Source organism: Scheffersomyces stipitis, chromosome 2 (genome assembly GCF_000209165.1).
Source record: "Scheffersomyces stipitis CBS 6054 chromosome 2, complete sequence".
In the NCBI taxonomy this organism is placed as follows: Eukaryota; Fungi; Ascomycota; class Pichiomycetes; order Serinales; family Debaryomycetaceae; genus Scheffersomyces; species Scheffersomyces stipitis.
In genome coordinates, this window is record NC_009042.1 from 994,334 (window position 1) to 1,011,518 (window position 17,185).

At 41.3% G+C, this 17,185-nt stretch overlaps 5 protein-coding genes across 5 annotated transcripts; 1 reads left to right on the plus strand and 4 right to left on the minus strand. All coding sequences in view use genetic code 12, as the record gives it.

Annotated features, from left to right (window-relative positions):
- Positions 1-96: 96 nt before the first annotated feature.
- On the minus strand, positions 97-1,548 carry PICST_40677 (CCR4 transcriptional complex component; the record flags this gene model as incomplete). Its single annotated transcript, XM_001382929.1, has 2 exons — positions 97-801; positions 844-1,548. The coding sequence occupies 2 exons, from the start codon at positions 1,546-1,548 to the stop codon at positions 97-99; spliced, it is 1,410 nt and encodes a 469-aa protein (XP_001382966.2).
- A 587-nt stretch (positions 1,549-2,135) lies between these two features.
- PICST_42139 (carnitine acetyltransferase) lies at positions 2,136-4,685 on the minus strand (the record flags this gene model as incomplete). The annotated part of the gene is made up of 1 exon (XM_001382930.1): positions 2,136-4,685. One exon carries the CDS (start codon positions 4,683-4,685, stop codon positions 2,136-2,138), a length of 2,550 nt encoding a protein of 849 aa, XP_001382967.2.
- Positions 4,686-6,345: 1,660 nt separating this feature from the next.
- On the minus strand, positions 6,346-10,305 carry HYU1.2 (5-oxoprolinase; the record flags this gene model as incomplete). Its single annotated transcript, XM_001382931.1, has 1 exon — positions 6,346-10,305. One exon carries the CDS (start codon positions 10,303-10,305, stop codon positions 6,346-6,348), a length of 3,960 nt encoding a protein of 1,319 aa, XP_001382968.2.
- A 2,169-nt stretch (positions 10,306-12,474) lies between these two features.
- Positions 12,475-13,737, plus strand: PICST_41328 (predicted protein; the record flags this gene model as incomplete). Its single annotated transcript, XM_001382385.1, has 1 exon — positions 12,475-13,737. The coding sequence occupies one exon, from the start codon at positions 12,475-12,477 to the stop codon at positions 13,735-13,737; it is 1,263 nt and encodes a 420-aa protein (XP_001382422.2).
- Positions 13,738-13,875: 138 nt separating this feature from the next.
- PICST_41175 (Calcium/calmodulin-dependent protein kinase) lies at positions 13,876-16,239 on the minus strand (the record flags this gene model as incomplete). The annotated part of the gene is made up of 4 exons (XM_001382932.1): positions 13,876-14,381; positions 14,427-14,551; positions 14,669-14,897; positions 14,937-16,239. Coding segments are annotated over 4 exons (2,163 nt in total), but the record flags the coding sequence as incomplete, so codon positions are not given.
- Between the last annotated feature and the right edge of the window lie 946 nt (positions 16,240-17,185).

Below are 17,185 nucleotides of genomic sequence, written 5' to 3' on the forward strand. Positions count from 1 at the left end.
GAGTAACAATGCCGTACATACTGTTCAATCCGCTAGGCATTTTGATCTCCATTTTTCTTGTCGCTGCCAAGATCCACGTCATTTTAGCTTTGCCAGCTAGTAGTCCTCTTGTTCCGGCCACCAGTCAGGAGTAAACACCTTTATTCCGACAGACCTCATACCCCCCTCTAGACTAGGTACCTCTATCTTGAACAAGTCGTTTCGCTCAATTTCTGATAACGTCACAAGAGCAAAACCAACGTTATCATGCTGGGAAATAATTTTACCACTAGAGGCTTTTCTGCGTCGCAGCTTTTTGGATTCTCCACCGAATGGTGAACTCGCAAAAGGACTAGCGCTTTTACTTTCTTCATTCTCCACTGGCAAGTCGTACAAAGGTAACATGTCCAATTTACCCAACGTAGTCTGATTGAGCATTTTGAGCGTTTCAACTACTTTGTCGGACGAATCAATATTTACATAGCCTTGGTTCAGAATTTCGTCTACCGTTTCTTCATTATTCTCGAAGAATTGTACTGGCATGATTCTCTTTCGTATAACGCCATTGTTGTACGTTCTGATAGTTAGCTCTTGTCCTACGTAGCAGCCCTTGTCCAATGACAAGCCGTTGGTGTAGTCTAAGTTGCATTCGAACGGAAGAAGTGTCTGGTCGATGTCTGCATCTTGTCCTTCGAATAATCCATTAACATTTCTTCTCATATTGATGACATCTTCTGAAATGATATTGGTTCTGAAAGATTGCTGGAAACTTTCAGAAAAAAAGTCATCCACAGCAACTCCAATGTTCTGGTCATCATTATTCTGATCGTTATCATTTCTATCATTTTGTATCTTTTTTGCAACCAATGGCTTATTTGTGAGAATTTTGATTCCCAAGTTCGGTATTCTGTTATCGATAGAAAATCCTACAATATTAGACGAAACCCTGCTGTTGAAGATAAGATTACTCTCTATAAACTCGTTGGCTTTTACAAGAGCTTCATTTGGGTCTACTGACCTGAAATACGTGTCCTGAACTTGTTCCAAGAGTTCGTCGAATTCCATTGTATCACTATAATAGTAGTACAGATATATATCCGACACGGTATTGATTTTGACTTTTGCGCTGAGCTTGTGAATGCGCAATAACGATTCCATCTCTGGAATAATCCGAGAATCTACTTCAATCAAGAAATTGGGCTTTTTCAACACTTCCTCAAAACTTCCTTTGGAATTGTGAAATGGAAAAGAGTACAAGAAACAGTCAGCCGTTACCCTTCCTTTAGAGTTGAGAAACATTGAGTTGAGTCCGTCTCGACCTATAAATATGTTTTCCTCTGGATCGTATATATCTCCGTGCATCAATCCCCAGTTGTTGTTGATATCTATTATTTCCGAGAGGTTGGCATGTCTATTTTCGTTTTCGCTGATAGTATGTTGCTTCTTCTTTACTACATTGGGCAACATTCGTGAGGTAATGAGCCCATTGAGAAACTTGGTGGCATCCTTTCCGACCACCTGTATAATCCCTTTGGACAACTGAGCTAGTCCTGCTATGGGAAGTGACATTGTAGGCGATATTATGGAGATAATGGATTGCTTAGAAATGTAAAAATCGGTTTACAGAGGAAAAATAGTTGATCTGATATTGGATCACGTGAACAATAAAAGGTGGAGAATAAGATACAGGATCCTAGGCGATTCGAATATACAAAGACTTCGTTCTGGAGGAATGTACCCGAATATCAACGGTTTCCAGGGTGAATCACCCCGGATTTGAAGAGTCTACTGTAAAGAGAAATGTTTCAAATTCTGACACCACTTCAGTTTGTTGCCTAAAATAAATTAATCAGCACTCACCAAGAAAGCATAACCATCGAAGGTCAATATTAAGCCAAACCCATAGGAATCGATAAGCAAGCACTTGATCTAAAGGATGAGTTTGACCAGAAGCCTAACGAAGAACCAGAAGTTTAGCGAAACAAACACAGGGCCTAAAATTTCCTTCTCAAAATTTGCTGTATTATGCAGCTGCTAAACAATGCAAATTGATATTAGTTTCTATAGCCATTATCAGGCAATACAGCGTAATGTAAATTTAATTAAGCATAAACAATAAATAGTAGAATAAATAGTGGAATGAATTAAGAGAAATGCTAATATTCAGATATGTCCAATTGTCTTCCAATGTTACTTCTTGACTTCGGCTGTGAATCCAGGGAAGTCTCTTCAACTGTACCCTCGAGAGGCAAGGCGTCTTCACTGTGCGACAACTTGTCTCTGATGCTTTCTGAAAGCGACAATTTCTGCTTGATATCGCTAGCAGCCATGGTCAATGTCAACTTGTGCAAGTTGGTATGCGAATGGTGTCTTGAGTTCAATGTGGAGCCCAAGTTTGAGTGGCTGAGGGTGTTCCTGGACTCGTTTCTAGAAAGTTCGTCAGATCTCGAGTCCAAATCGCCAAAATCAAAGTAGCCATAACCTCCCAACAATTCAAAGTCTTCATCAGAGCCTGATCCAAGCGAGTTTGATCTTGAGTGTTCTTTAGTTTCAAGATTCACGCTTTCAATAGGGATGGGTTCGTAGTCTTTATCAATAGTTAAGGCAATGGGATGTCTTGTCAGTGGAGTGCTGCTGTCGACGTGTCTCAACTCATGTTCGATTCTCAACTTCTGCAACTCGTGCTTTCTCAGTTGATTGTCATTGATATTGAGCAAGAAATTGGACCGCTGCTTCAACATGTTCTTCATGCTGTTGATCACACGGTTGAACGTGTCCAAAAACCTTTCCGTCTGCCTGTACTTGGAGCATACCGTAATCAATACCTTATCAGTATGAATAATGTAGCCGATACCATAACCTTGGTCAATGGCTGGTGGTATACCAAAAAGCAACAACGCAGGGTTTCCGCAGTTAGAAATCAACAACTCTGGCGAAACCAACTTTTCGATCATGGGATTGGAAAGCAAAGGTATATCCAAGTTTTCCTTGGTCAAATCAGGGAGTGGTGGTAAGTCTGGATTCAATTTGTTCAACTTTTTGACTGAGTCGGGATTCTTGATCACCTGGATGATGGACATAAAGTGTCTTTCAAAGCCCTTACCTGCCATAGCATCATGGTATTGTTTTGTATGTACCTCACAGCATCTCTTGAAGCTTTCCCACTTGTCCTCGGATGGAGCATTGGTGATATACAACTTGACCAAATTGTTGATACCATCGTTTTGCACTGGGATCAACTCTGTTCTCGAATCACGGAACTTTCTCGTAGTGATAGGCTCAATCGTGTTCACCATCTTTCCATACAATGTGTAGTAGGTAATCTGAAAACAGATTTGGAGTATCGAGTCTACCGAGAGGTTAAACTTCTTAATCAAATGCGAGTCCAACTTGACACTGAGTGTTCTGTATTCGTGTTGGTTGATCAAGTCGGCCAATCTGGTTTCGGACAAATGAATCAAATTCTGTAATTCCTTGGTAACATCGAACTTCATTTTCTGCTTTTCTGGCTTGATGTTATTGCCGTCAGCAGATACAAATGTCACATTGTTGTCGAACAAGGTGTATTCCGAGCCGTTTATGTTTTTGGCCAACTTGAGTACCGAATCTGTATAGATGTCCGAAATAAAGCGGAGAATAGCCGTACTATCCATAGAAGATGATTCCCATACAATTCCGGCTACGGAGTTGGCTGTGACAATCAATTGCAACTTGTCATACCATCTGGAGGTACAGGATCCGATCTGAATGTTGGACTTTGACAACGTAGAAGAGCCGTGGCAGATAACCGAGGTTTTGTCTTGTTCAGAAATTGGAGAATTCCCATCTAAAACTACGACAAAAAGTGCATCATCAATGAGCTTCAAGTTTTCAGCGTTTGATCTGCCTAATTCGATTCTGGCCTGTTGCCAATGCTTCAATGATTGTGTAGTGACAGAACCAATAGCATTGTTGATCGATTCGATCTGATCAACCTTTGAAGAAACATCGATGATGTTCTGGAGGATTAACGACAACTCGTGGTCATTAAACCAGATGCGGTGTTTCGACTTCGTGTCTTTATACTCTTCAGCAGTATACGGAGTAATGACTTCTAATGAGTAAAACTGGTTGTTAGAAATAACTACTATGTGGCGCGAGTCGTTGATGTCCAGATACTTCTTGATCTTGACCTGGTGGTTTCTGACATCATCAAGAGAAGCCGGTACTCTCGTAGTTCCGAACAAATTGAGGTAGCATCTCATCGTAAGTGGGTTGTTATTCTTGGGTGTGAGATCTGGTTTCAACGTCTCGTTTCTGAGCGACACAATGAACTTGAGCGACGAGTTGATCAAGTTAGCAGCACGCTGAGACTGATTGGGTGGACTCAACGTCTTGGAATAAGGGTCCTCTTCCAAAATCAAATACGGGTTCCGGGGAAGGATATCGCCACGGACCTCACCGTAGATAGCAGGAGCTGTCTCGTCGTTGATGGTGTTCCAGTAGCAGTTTTGGCTAGGAGACTCTGAAGCTCCGATCAAGTGCTTCTGGATCAAGTTGATCATGTCATGCGAGACAAACTCGGTCGACTCGTAGAGCAACTCGTTGTATTCGTCAACACTCATCAATGGCTTGAGAGCGACAAGCAACTGCTGAGCAGTAGTAGCCAATGGAGGCACATGCAACCGCGGCATATCCGCTTCGTACTCGTAGGTGTAATACGACATCTTGCTGGAAACTGGCATAAGCAAAAGGAATCAAAAGGAAAACAAATGAAAACAGATTGGTAAAAAAAATCCAATTAATCATGGCTGAAAAATCCCCAGACTACCTCGCTTTATATACCCGCACATTTGTGCCCGCTTAAATTCGTTGGATAGTTAGGCGCATTCAAAAATGTGGGGTCATCTTCGAAAATTATAAAGTCTTGGAGCACTCCGAGATCTGCCTCCGAGACACGAGTTCCCGGAGCTGAAAGAACACACCCAAATTTAAATCTGACTTTATTAACAATGTTTGGATAACCGCACCGTATCAAGTTCGTCCTTACAATTTTTTTGGCCTCTTTTTTGTCATTTCTGGCCTTTCTAATACTGTCTTATCTCCCTCTCTTGACTCATTAGATCACGTGATCTGCTCTAAAGCCCTTCCCTCAATCTCGGAGTTCAGGATGCCCAATCACACAATCCACATTCCGGATCTTCTGGGAACAATGTTGGGCACAGATTAGACTAAAGTTCTCTAGACCTTTTAGTTGGTTCCAAACAGTGGAGAAGTGAAAAAATAAGTTTTTACAGAGTTTTTTGAAATTCTTCCTTCTTAACAACAAAAAATAGAATCAATTTCCGATACCGGGAGTCGAACCCGGGTCTGCTCGGTGAAAGCGAACCGTGCTAGCCGTTACACTATATCGGATGTTTCTTGTGTGATCAATTAGAGAGTTTTCTACGCCATGTCAATATCACGTTTTTTATCACGTGATCAAGAATGTCCATTTCGTAAATTTTTGCTTCTTCTTAGGAGGTTTTCATCCTTCGGGGTTTCTTCTCGGTTGACCCATGCTACATTGGGTGATAATGGCCTTTACCTCTAGTTTATAGCTGTTTATATGGGTTAGTTTGTTCAATGTATGCCACTACGTAAATTTTGAAATTCTCTGCAGTATATAATACATCAACAACATATCAGTTAATAAAAGGTAATATCACCACAAGACATTTATCTTTGAATTCCACATCAGTTGGAAGAGAGAAGCGTTTATGTATCATAATTATTAATAGCAATTTTTGCTATTTCGTCACAATTAGGCATCCTTCTTGCAAAATCATTGATAGAGATTTTGCACCCATACTTTCCTTGTATAATGAGTTGTCAATAGAAGTCTTTGAAGTTCATCTAGTCGAAGGCTAAGAGTAGAGCTACACTGATGTCAAATACGGTTGATATAAATGTAATTCGTTTGTGGATCCCTTTGTCCAATTGGGGATTCTCAAGCTCCGAGTCTGTGCTGGTATTGGGATCGACAAACTGCTCATGTGGTTGAAGTGGACACCAGGTACAAGTGTACTCTAAAGAAAAAAATTGACAGAAGATTCTGTTCAGTGTCAACTTATAAATTTCAGTGGTGATATGTGACTTAAGAAAAATCTGCAAGAGTTCACATCAGGCTGGAAGATTTTGTGCATTATAGATTTATTGAGAAGATTTTGTGTAAAGTTTTTAAGGTTGTTTGAAAAAATATTGCAACCAATTTTTTTATTTACACCCATCCATCAATACTCTTGTATAAAACCTGGCTTTTGTCACTACAAAACTATGGAAAGTCTGATGCCAATTTAACTTTTAAAAATACAGATGATATATAAATTATGCAATTAAATGAATCGACTACTGGGATGAGTTGCATGCATCTCTTATTTTACCAAGAGTGCCCTCACAGTTCACAGTAGTTTTAAAATTTTCCTTTTGTTTCCTGGTTACACCCCAAAACTCGTCAGTATCTTCAGGTCGACCAAATCCCCCTCCGCCTGGAGTGAGAATTTTGAGAATGTCTCCCTTGCCAATCTCGATTTCAGCTAAAGATGGCAATTGTATCCACTGAATAACACCGTTCCCTCTATCTCTTCCCAAAAAATTCTCACCTCGAGCTCCCGGATCGCCTCCATAAATTCCCCAAGGCTGGAAAACTCGTCTTTGAGTTACCAACGAAACATGAACAGGTGAGTTAAATCTTATTTCTCGAATCAAGCCATCACCTCCTCTCCATTTCCCTTTACCACCAGAATTGTGTCTTATTCCATAATGAAGTATCAAACAGGGATACCTGTGCTCTAAAACTTCAGGATCAGTTATCTTCGTATTGGTCATATTAGTTTGCGTTCCTGAAAAACCATCAAAACCATATTTCTCTCCATTCTTCTCAAGAATTCCAGCGCAGCTTCCTTGCCCAATAGTCTCGGTATAACCAAAACCCTTAATCATTTTACCGTTTGCGTCTTCACCACCAGTGCCAAAATTAATACCGTTCATACATCCACCAGTAGCTGAAGTCAAACCAAAGGCTCTGAATAAGCAATCAGTCAATCTTTGAGACGTCATACCGTTTCCAGCACAAACGGCCGCATAACGACTAGGATTAATCAAACTGTTGTCTGGAATTATCAAGGTGCAGGGGTCCAAACAGCCTTGGTTCAAAGGAATTTCTAGGTTTACCAAACACCTCAAGACGTAAATAACCGTTGAATATGTAATCGATTTTGGTGCATTAAGGTTGGAATATGATTCCAATGAAGTACCCGTGAAATCAAAGACAGCAGATCCATCATTTTCATCAATTTCTATTTTGACTTGAACTTTGCATCCATCGTCCATAAAATCTTCTGCAGTTAGCGGCAATTTGTTCTTGTTCTTCGTAGCGTAATCTTTGAAAAAGTTTCGAACGGCTAATTCGGCAGACTTCTTGACATTTCGCATATAAAATAACACTGTTTCACTTCCATACTCCTCAAATAAATCCTTCAACAAATTAATTCCTCGTTGATTAGACGCGATTTGGGCTTTGAGATCAGAAATATTGTCATCTATATTTCTGGTTCCCGAAACACCATGACTCCTTGGAACTTCAACAAAATATTTTTGTAATCCCTCATAATCAAACTTGCCGTTTGAAACAATTTTCCAGGCTTCAATATTGGCACCTTCTTCAAAAATGTCTCTGGCATATGAAGAAGAAGATCCAGGCGCAGATCCGCCAATTTCCGAGTGGTGTGCACGAGCAGCAACAACAAACTGAATCTTTCCATCTATAAATACGGGAGAAATAACAGTTACATCCGGTAAGTGTGTACCGCCAACGCTTGGGGAATTTGAGCACAAGATGTCACCTTCACGTAAATTGTCTTTCCAATAATCCAACTGGTATTTAATTGCAGTGGACATAGAACCTAGATGAACAGGAACATTTGGAGCATTAGCTGCGAGATTTCCTTGATTGTCAAATAGAGCACAAGAATAATCCAACCGTTCCTTGATATTAGCACTTACAGATATCTTTTGAAGAGTTCTTGACATGTCATCAGCGATTGACATGAATCTGTTTGCAAATATAGATAATTGTATAGGATCGACAAAGTTGGTGGAAATGGAATGTTTCTCGTCAGTTTTCAAATCAAGCACCACATGTCTTGGAAGAATTGTAGCTGTAGAATCGGGAGAAACAACGATGGTTTGAGTTTCATCCAAAATTAGAGCTGGTCCTGGTATTACTGCCCCCACAGGCAATGTATCCAAGAAGAATACCGCAGTTGCCAAAGTACCTTGTTCGAAATGTACTTCTGTGACCTTTTTGATAAGATCAGATGACACTGGAAATTTTGTGACTGATTCAAAATCTTTATATGGTGAACGTTCTTGGATCAGTTCAGAAGCACTCCCACATGCTCTTACCCTTATATTAGATACTAAAACAGGCTTTTCGTAATCATTGAATGCAAATTCAAGGTCATGTCTTCTATAAAATGAGTCCAAAAAATCTTGCTTCTTTCTTTGTTTAATCATTATTCTTGTATCAGAGCCTTTGTAGCCCATATTAAAATAGACAGTGTAGTTGATGGTGTTGGGTAGTACTCCTTGGTTTAATAACTCCTTCTGGCATTTTTCCTTCAATTGACTACATTTATCAAGCAACATAAGTGCAATCTCCTTGGAGTAAACCTCTGAGACCGGTTCTTGTTGCTCATTAACAACAGAAGATAAATAAATACCATATGCTGATAAAATGGATGAGTGTTTGTGTATCAAGACTCTCTTTATTTTTAATATTTTGGCAATTGAAGTTGCATGCTGACCACCAGCTCCACCAAAAGAGGCAAGAGAATGCTTGCTAACATCATGACCTTTCGATTCTGTTAAATCTCGAATTGGTCTTGCCATTTGAAAATCTGCAACTTTTAAGAACCCCAAGGCAATTTCCAATGGAGTTTTTGGCACATCTGGATTATCTTTGTTTATCACATTCGCCAATTCTTCGAATTTTTTCTTTGTAATTTCGTAGTCCAACGGTTGATCTTCAGAATATCCAAATATCTTAGGAAAGAACTCTGGAATGATTCTGCCAGTGAATAAGTTGGCATCAGTAATAGTCAAAGGACCGCCTTTTCTATAACAAGCTGGACCTGGATGGGCCCCTGCGGATTCTGGACCAACTGCAAATGCCCCATTTCTATAAAACAAAATCGATCCTCCACCAGCAGCCACAGTGTTGATGTCTAATTGAGGAGCAGCTATTTTTATGCCAGCAGTTACACTTTCAAATGAAAATTCATAATCACCTGCGAATCTGGAGACATCCGTTGATGTGCCTCCCATATCAAACCCTATGACTGGGATTTTAACATCGGCATCATAGCATGTCTTTGCAGCCCCCACGACTCCACCAGCAGGACCTGAAAGCAAAGATCGTAAGCCTGTAAAATTTTTCCATGTACATAAACCACCATCTGATTGCATGAACTCGATTCTGGTGTGGGATTCAAAACCAGGCTTAAAACCGCTAACAAAATTGGTGATATACCGCTTGACCACTGGAGTTAGATAGGCATCTAATGTTGTTGACTGGCCACGCGAGACCGTTTTTATAACAGGCAAGATTTCGTGAGAAAGAGACACGTTGGAAAATCCCAATTCTCTGGCAATTGCTCCAGCAAGCTTCTCGTGCTTCTGGAAGTTGAAGCCATGGATAAATACAATAGCGATGGAATTTATTCCTTCGTTCTTCAACTGGATCAAATCCTCAGTTAGTTTATCTGTGTCTAAAGGTTGCAATATTTCAAAGACTTCATTTGTCTCTCCATAAACATATCGAACATCGTCTACAAGATCTTGGGCATCATAACCGGTTGGATCCACGGAAAAAGCAGGCATGGTAACTCTTTCGTCGGCTTCTACCACCTTATCATAGAGTACCCCAGGTTTTACGATATTTAATGCAAACAAGTCTGGCCTGGATTGGTCTCCTATATGGAGCAAATCTTTGAACCCTTTGGTAGTAACAAGGGCAATGCGAGCACCTTTTCTCTCTAGCAAAGCATTGGTAGCCACTGTGGTTCCCAATCGTATAGAAGATATAATCGATGTATCAAGAGGTGTGCCTCTAGGGATAGTAGAGTCTGTGAGTTTTTCTAGAACCCGACGTATGCCCTCGATATTTGCGTCCTGATAGTTGGCCGGATCCTCTGATAGCAACTTGAACGAATGTTCTTCTTGGTTATTACATTTGTAGATGACATCGGTGAAGGTTCCGCCTCTATCTATGGCGATTTCTACTTTTCCATGGCCAGACAAGGTCATTGCTGTAGATCTGACAAACCGTAGATGTAGTTACTGTAGACGGAATAGTTCTGATGGGATGATAATCCAGGAATGTGGTGTTTAGCACAAATGGACGACTTGGTGTTGGTGACTATGGAGATGGTTGAAAAATATTATGGTGATTCAAATGCTCATGCAGCAGAGTCGCAAATATATGAAAGTAGTCAGGAATACTTAGCATCCGCTGAGATGTGAAGAGAAGAGCCTCAAGTTAACGGGGGCACACCCCTTATTTCTGGTTGGAGACAGATATCTCTAGTTATATAAATTTGCAAAAGATTTCGTAAGTTAGTCCCACCTGAAGTTGCAATAGCTTGTATACAAAGGATTCATGCAAGTAAATTCCGGTAGCAGAATGACTAGCGAAAAATACCTGGTCAGAGTACGGCGCTTTCGGCGAGGCACTTTGGGAGCAGAAAGGATGGAGGACGGAATTTGGGGGATGCGGGTAGACACGAAACGGCTGCAACGTCAATGACGTCCTGGCCAAGCTCTGAGACTACTATTTGGTGTTTGGACGAAACCGACAAGTGCTCATGTTCACTATGATGTAAGTGGTATAATCCGATGATCACAGGGGTATAACCGTTTCACAAAGTTTCTCCACCTTAACTATCGTCCTCTGCAGAAACCAGATAATATCGAGAGATCCGTTATTGCCACAGCTTGTGCAAGGATAAATGGCTCGATTGCACCATCCTGTTTGGGTGCTAAACTTGAAATTCGTTGCAAGGGTTTTTTCGCGGCCATTGGCGAGCCGGGGATTATCGGCGTACTGATGGTGGAAAGCAGGCAAGAGGGCAGGGACGGAGATGTTAGAGGGCTGGTTTGTAGGTGTTCGATCGTCCTGATCTTGTTCCACGGCATTTCCTTTCATCTGTGAGTAAGTTCGGTGGATGTCAATTCATCCTCGTCTTTTTAGTTGCGAAGAATTGGCTGGTGAGAATTATCAGAGAGATTTTGTTAAATCCCTCCCAAACCGGCCGATGGAACGGTGTGTCTCGCACCGTCAATGCAACTGTCGTTTGCACCTTACCTCCAAGGTGCTGCAACACGATTGCGAGACTAGGGAAGTAGAACCGAGGGGATGTGGCCCAGGAGTCATATCGGGGATGATTTACGATGGAATGTCTGGTCGGATAATATTGTCTAATTTCCCACTGTGTCAATCCTATTTTCAGGTGCAATTTATTTTTGCCAATTATCTACGGCTGATAGCAATTTGATGAAGGATCCACCTTATTGTCCCACTGGAAAGATCATCGTGTTGAGATGCCTTGCTTATTTTGTAAGTTCCAATTATTGTCACTCAACTCTGCTCATGTTATCACCTGCCCCTTTTCTCCTCTCGTATTTGTATTTTCTACGGGCATTATTCTCATCACCGTCTCCAATATTATCTTCATCTGCTCCAACCCCTGTGACGCCTTGACCCCTCCTGATGGTGATGTCATCCACCGGATATCTGTCCTGGTGCTTTCTGCTCTATTGGCAATACTTCACCGGATTACAATCACTGGACTTGGCAAAATCATTCGGCGATGACACAACAAACTCCGTACGCTGTGTTTCGAAACAAACGGAACTTCATCTCTCATTAAATGCTTATGTCTGCACATTCCCCATTGTATTCGTTCCGCTCCTGGCTCGACCAATCGGTCCTCCCTTGCGAAATCTCAAAATAACTCTCTTCCATATAAACGATAGCAAAGGTTTCTGAAGTTTCTAAAGTTTCTGGAGTTACAAGTTCACCATTTCGCCCCTCTCTTCTGGATGTGCCCAACTTCTATGGATGTGGAAAGTTGCAACCAAAAGCGTTTTCAGAGGTCTTCAAAATTATGCAGGAGACATGATTATATAGGCACAAGAGCTTTTTTTGAAATATACTACCGTTCGCTGAAAACCTGCTAGGACTGATCAAATTCGAAGAACAGGAGCAGGAACAACCAATCCCGACTTAACAGATCTTGTCTTGTCTGGAAAGACTATTCTGAGTTCAGACCTTTCTGGCCAACCTTTAAACTGTACTTACATAAGCAAATTTATATGCTTACCTAACGCGATTTTAAGTTATAAGCTCTGATTTTTCAAATCGCCAGCCTATTCACTTCTTCTTTCGAACCACACCATTTAGAAGAAACCACCAGAATGAATGGAGGAAGTCTAGCGGCGTCTTCGAAGTCTGCGTTCTACGCCTTTCCCGCTCTGAAAGCACAATTTCTAACTAGAGACATCAAACAGTCTCAGATTGTTCTGGCATTATGGACTAGATTCAAAGAAGAATCAGTTTGTGCAGACAACACTTTGCCAGCCGAACTCAAACCAAAGGTCGAAATATATCAGGAAGTTAAAGAGATTCATAAGGAAGATCTGCTGTTCGTTTTGAAGTTGAAGCAGAACTTCCAGTACGGAAAAGCCGTGATGAACTTCTACAAAGTAGGAGTTGTAAACGTGTGGAACAACAGAAAGGTCAGTAACAGGCTCAAGAAAAAGCAGTATAAACTAGGAGGGATAGTAGATAGAAAGGGTAGAGAGTCAGAGATAAGAATTCCCAATGTGACTAAATTAACGGCAGATATGGCTCAAGCCCTTTACATAAGCCAGATGGAAACCAAGACCGAAAACGACAAGAATGCTGGCAATGTCATAAAAGGAGACTTTGCATCAAAAGTAATAGATACTGATCTCTTCAGTATGACCAGAAAAGAATTCCAGACCATTCGCAGAACTACAGAAGACGCGCCAAAGATTCCCTTGTTCGCTGTGATTCTTCTTATCTTCATGGAGTCTACTCCGCTTGTATGCTATGCTTTCCCGCAGATAACACCTCTGACTTGTGTTCTTCCTAGTATTCTTCCTCGTTTGTGGAGTTCTTCTTCAAATGACAAGCTCCATGAGATCAATTCAAAGTTGTTTAAAACGACAGGTCTTCCAGATTTGGCTCTTAGAAACGCATACAATCTCCCGATTGAGGAAGGCCGTCTTATGGCTAGGACACTAAGACTAACTTCCAAGTTCGTACCTCTTAGCTTGTACCCAGAGTCATTGGTCAGACGGCGACTTCAGGAACACTACAACTATTTAAAGGTAGATAACTACTACTTAAGTGGCTTGAATGGTGCAAAGTCAGGTAATCTCTGGAACCTCTCCAACCAGGAGTTAATTTTAGCATGCCTCGAAAGAAATCTCATTAGAGACATTAAGGGTGATGTCAAGACCTTCCATGACATCAAAGACCCACAAGTCAGAAAGGAATCGGAAATGAGGTTCTTCCGCAAGTTGAGACTTCGTCTTTTCCAATTCATAGTAGACTTCGACAACTACAATATTGGATACTTGGGATTGACCCATCTTCTAGAAGATACGAGAGCACCTCAAAAAATCTTAGAATGGCATGATCTAGACAATTAGTCTCACAAATGTCAAACCAAACGTTACATACATTAACATAATCTTGTAAATATATCGAAATATTAAATATACTTCGAAATCTTCCTATTGTACATTCTATTAACGTTTTAATTTCTACTGTCCTATTTTACATTTCCGTTAGTTTGGTTCGCTTCTACCCACACTAACGATTCTCCCTCCGGCTTGAACCACAAACTTCGGCTTGAGTCCCAACTCATACTCTGTCTGATTAACAATGACTCTATCGCCATCATCTACCATCTCATCAGAATTACCTCCTAAAACAACTTCAAAGCCAATCAGTTCTCGGGATTTGTCATCTATGAACAAATAAACAAAGTCTCCATCCCGAAGTGCAATCTTCTTACCTCTTCCGACCAATCTCTCCAGAACAGTACATGAATTCGTACTCATATCTAAAAGCCATACCACGGTAGATTCGTCTATGGTTTCTTTACGCACGAGGCAATGTACCTTAGAGATTCTATCATCGTTGATATGCGTATCACACACGTCATGTCGACCAATAGAATAACTGGACTTTCCTTTAGGAACATGTATCAGTCTTCTGAAAATAGAGTTTTCTAAGGGACGTAAAGTTAGAAACGAAGACCGCATCAAATCTTTTCCTACTATATTGTTTCCTTGCAGCAGATTACCATGGTCATATGATGATCCATGGTTAGAACTGAATAGCACTTGATGATAAGGTTTGGATCCTCTGCTTGAGAGTTCCTTTCTAGTAGAAGATCCCAACTTATCAGTATTGTCGTCAACTTGAGCAGTAGGCGATTTTTCATGAAGGCTGACTTTGCTAAGCTGTAATTTATTCTCTTGTAGTATTTCATCATCATTAGCTTCCTCTTCAACCGCATCCTCTTTCTTCACTCTTTTAGGTTTCAGAGGTGATGCAAATGCTTCGGAAGCAGACCTTGACTTCAATTCCTTTCGTAATGGAGTAGACTCCTGCAATACCTCACTTGCTTCTACAGATTCTTCTTGTACTACGTCTAGTTCATGCACTCGTCTTCCTTCATGTCTTGGTTGTGAAAATGGTTGTGATTGAGATAAAGGTACCACTCTTTTCGGTACCTTGAAGTCGTTATTGTGTTGTTTGTTTTTTCTGTTCTTTTCGCTGTCCAATGGCCTTAACATTATATCTTCATCGATTTTACTCATTGACGTATCGATAGGTATACCATTGTCTACTTTTCGTGATTGCTGAGATTGTGACTGTGACAAACTAAGAGCTTTCTGCAGTTGTGAAGCTTCATCAAAGACATCCTTTAACCACACGTGTTTAAGAGCTTCTTCAGCTGTTACTCTAAGTCTGGGGTTTACTTGTAAACAACACAGCAAAAAGTCTCTACCTTCAGGTGAGATTTCGTACGAGTTTAAAGGTGCTTCGTGAAACTCTCCCTTCTTTATCTTCAGGAACATCTGGGCTTGAGTCTTACCGTTAAATGGCAAATGCGATGTCAAAAGCACGTACACGAGACACCCAAGTGACCAGATGTCCACAAGGGACGAGTAGTTGCGCTTAGATTCGTTCTGTGACAGTTCGTACTTACCGGTAATCACTTCTGGCGCTACATAGGCCAAAGTGCCACAGAAAGTCTTCATGAACGTAGAGTTGTCACTGAACTTCGCTAGTCCAAAATCGGTTATTTTCACTAAGATGGGATCGTCTTTCATTATCAAAATGTTGTCGGGCTTTAGGTCTCGATGCGAAATGCCTAGTTTATGGACATACGCTATTCCTTCCAAGATTTGCCTGGTAATCACTTGGGTAGCGTCTTCACCAATAGCTCCATTCGCAGCTACAAAGTCCATCAAATCTCCACCAGGGACTAATTCCATGACGATGTAATAGTTATCCAAGTCCTCGTAAAACGCCTTGAGCGACACGATATTGGGGTGATCAAGTTTTCTCAATATAGACAATTCTCTATCGACTCCTACCATGGCTCCACCTCCAGTGTTAAGAGCTTTTCTACGATTTATGATTTTTACTGCGAAAGACTTACCCGAAGAGCGTTCGACAGCCTTCTTTACAGTAGCAAATGCTCCCTGGCCAATTGTCTCGTTCTTAATGATGAAATCTTTGTAGATGCCTTGATCCTTCACGACAGAACCATTGTCCGAATTGGGCAACTTCGCCGGATTGTAAGGGTCTGCAAAGAGCACCACAAACCTGACCACATCCTTGGGAACACCCACACCCACAGCTATTTCGTCACCCTGGTTTAGCATATAGTTAGAGCCCTTGACAAGACGTGTATTGTTCAAATGAGTCCCATTGGTCAGAATGTCTTGGATCCAGAGTGACTTATCGGTTTCAGAGAGCCATATCTTGAAATGGCGGTTGGACAAACGCGACGACGTGCTGAGATGGAAGTCTGATTCCGGACTACGACCAGCAGTCCACGTCTTTTTGCCGTTTACTGTCGGTTGATTCTGGATGAGATCAAAGTGAGTGTACTGGCTGGTGGTACAGATCAAGCGGCAGATTCTGTTTGTAGCCGATGAGCTGAACGAGTCTTCACTCGCAGATGTTATACCGTCGTGCGGCTGCGTCGCAGGCGACTGCTGCGTCGGCTGGGTCGCTTGTGTGAATTCCATGGGATGGAATGCCGATGGTGGTGTCCGCTGATGTGATAGGTAACTGACGCGTACTGGATGTATTTACTGGAGCTTGGTGATAATCGCGATGAAAAAGTCGTGTACAAACCACCCAGGTAGCACTGTTAGCTTCTGTTCATTGTGAAAGAGGTTTTCAAGGAAGACAATTGTAAGATAACAAGATGGGTAAAACGAAGAATAAGAGTGATATGGTAGTAGGAGCTATTAATCCTCGTCTTCCTATATAACGGTACCAACTTTGTCCAGTTGGCTGTCCAATACAATTTCGACTTTTCGCAGCCTCATAGCCAACAACATTTATTGGAGAAATTCACGTGATACTTCACCGACCCCTATACTAGCCACCATGCCACCTGGCGTTTACTCCGACCGTTGCTTTAGCAAGAACCTGCTAGGGAGTGTTTGCAGATCCTCTAGTTTCACTTAGGTAATACATCAGTTAGAAAATTATATGAAATTTGTGAAACTGGAGTAATTACATCCCGTCTGAGTCGAGCAGAAATGCAGATTCGGCAATATTCGACCTTCTTCGGAAATCTAATTATATTTCCAGCTTGACCAGGGTTCGTCTCTTCCCAGCCTTATGGAGAAAAGGATCGTCGGTTTCATTTACTTTTTCTCCACAGGACATTTTTCGCTTACTTAGATTCCATTTCAGTTCCTCGCTTCCAATGCATACCTGGAACAGGTCTGCACCAGGAACCGACCTAGCGCATTTAGTATGTGCATTTTAGTGTTTGCCAATGACGCAAAATAATTGACATTCCAATGCAAAGCAAGAATTTTGAAAATTTTTCACCAGGAC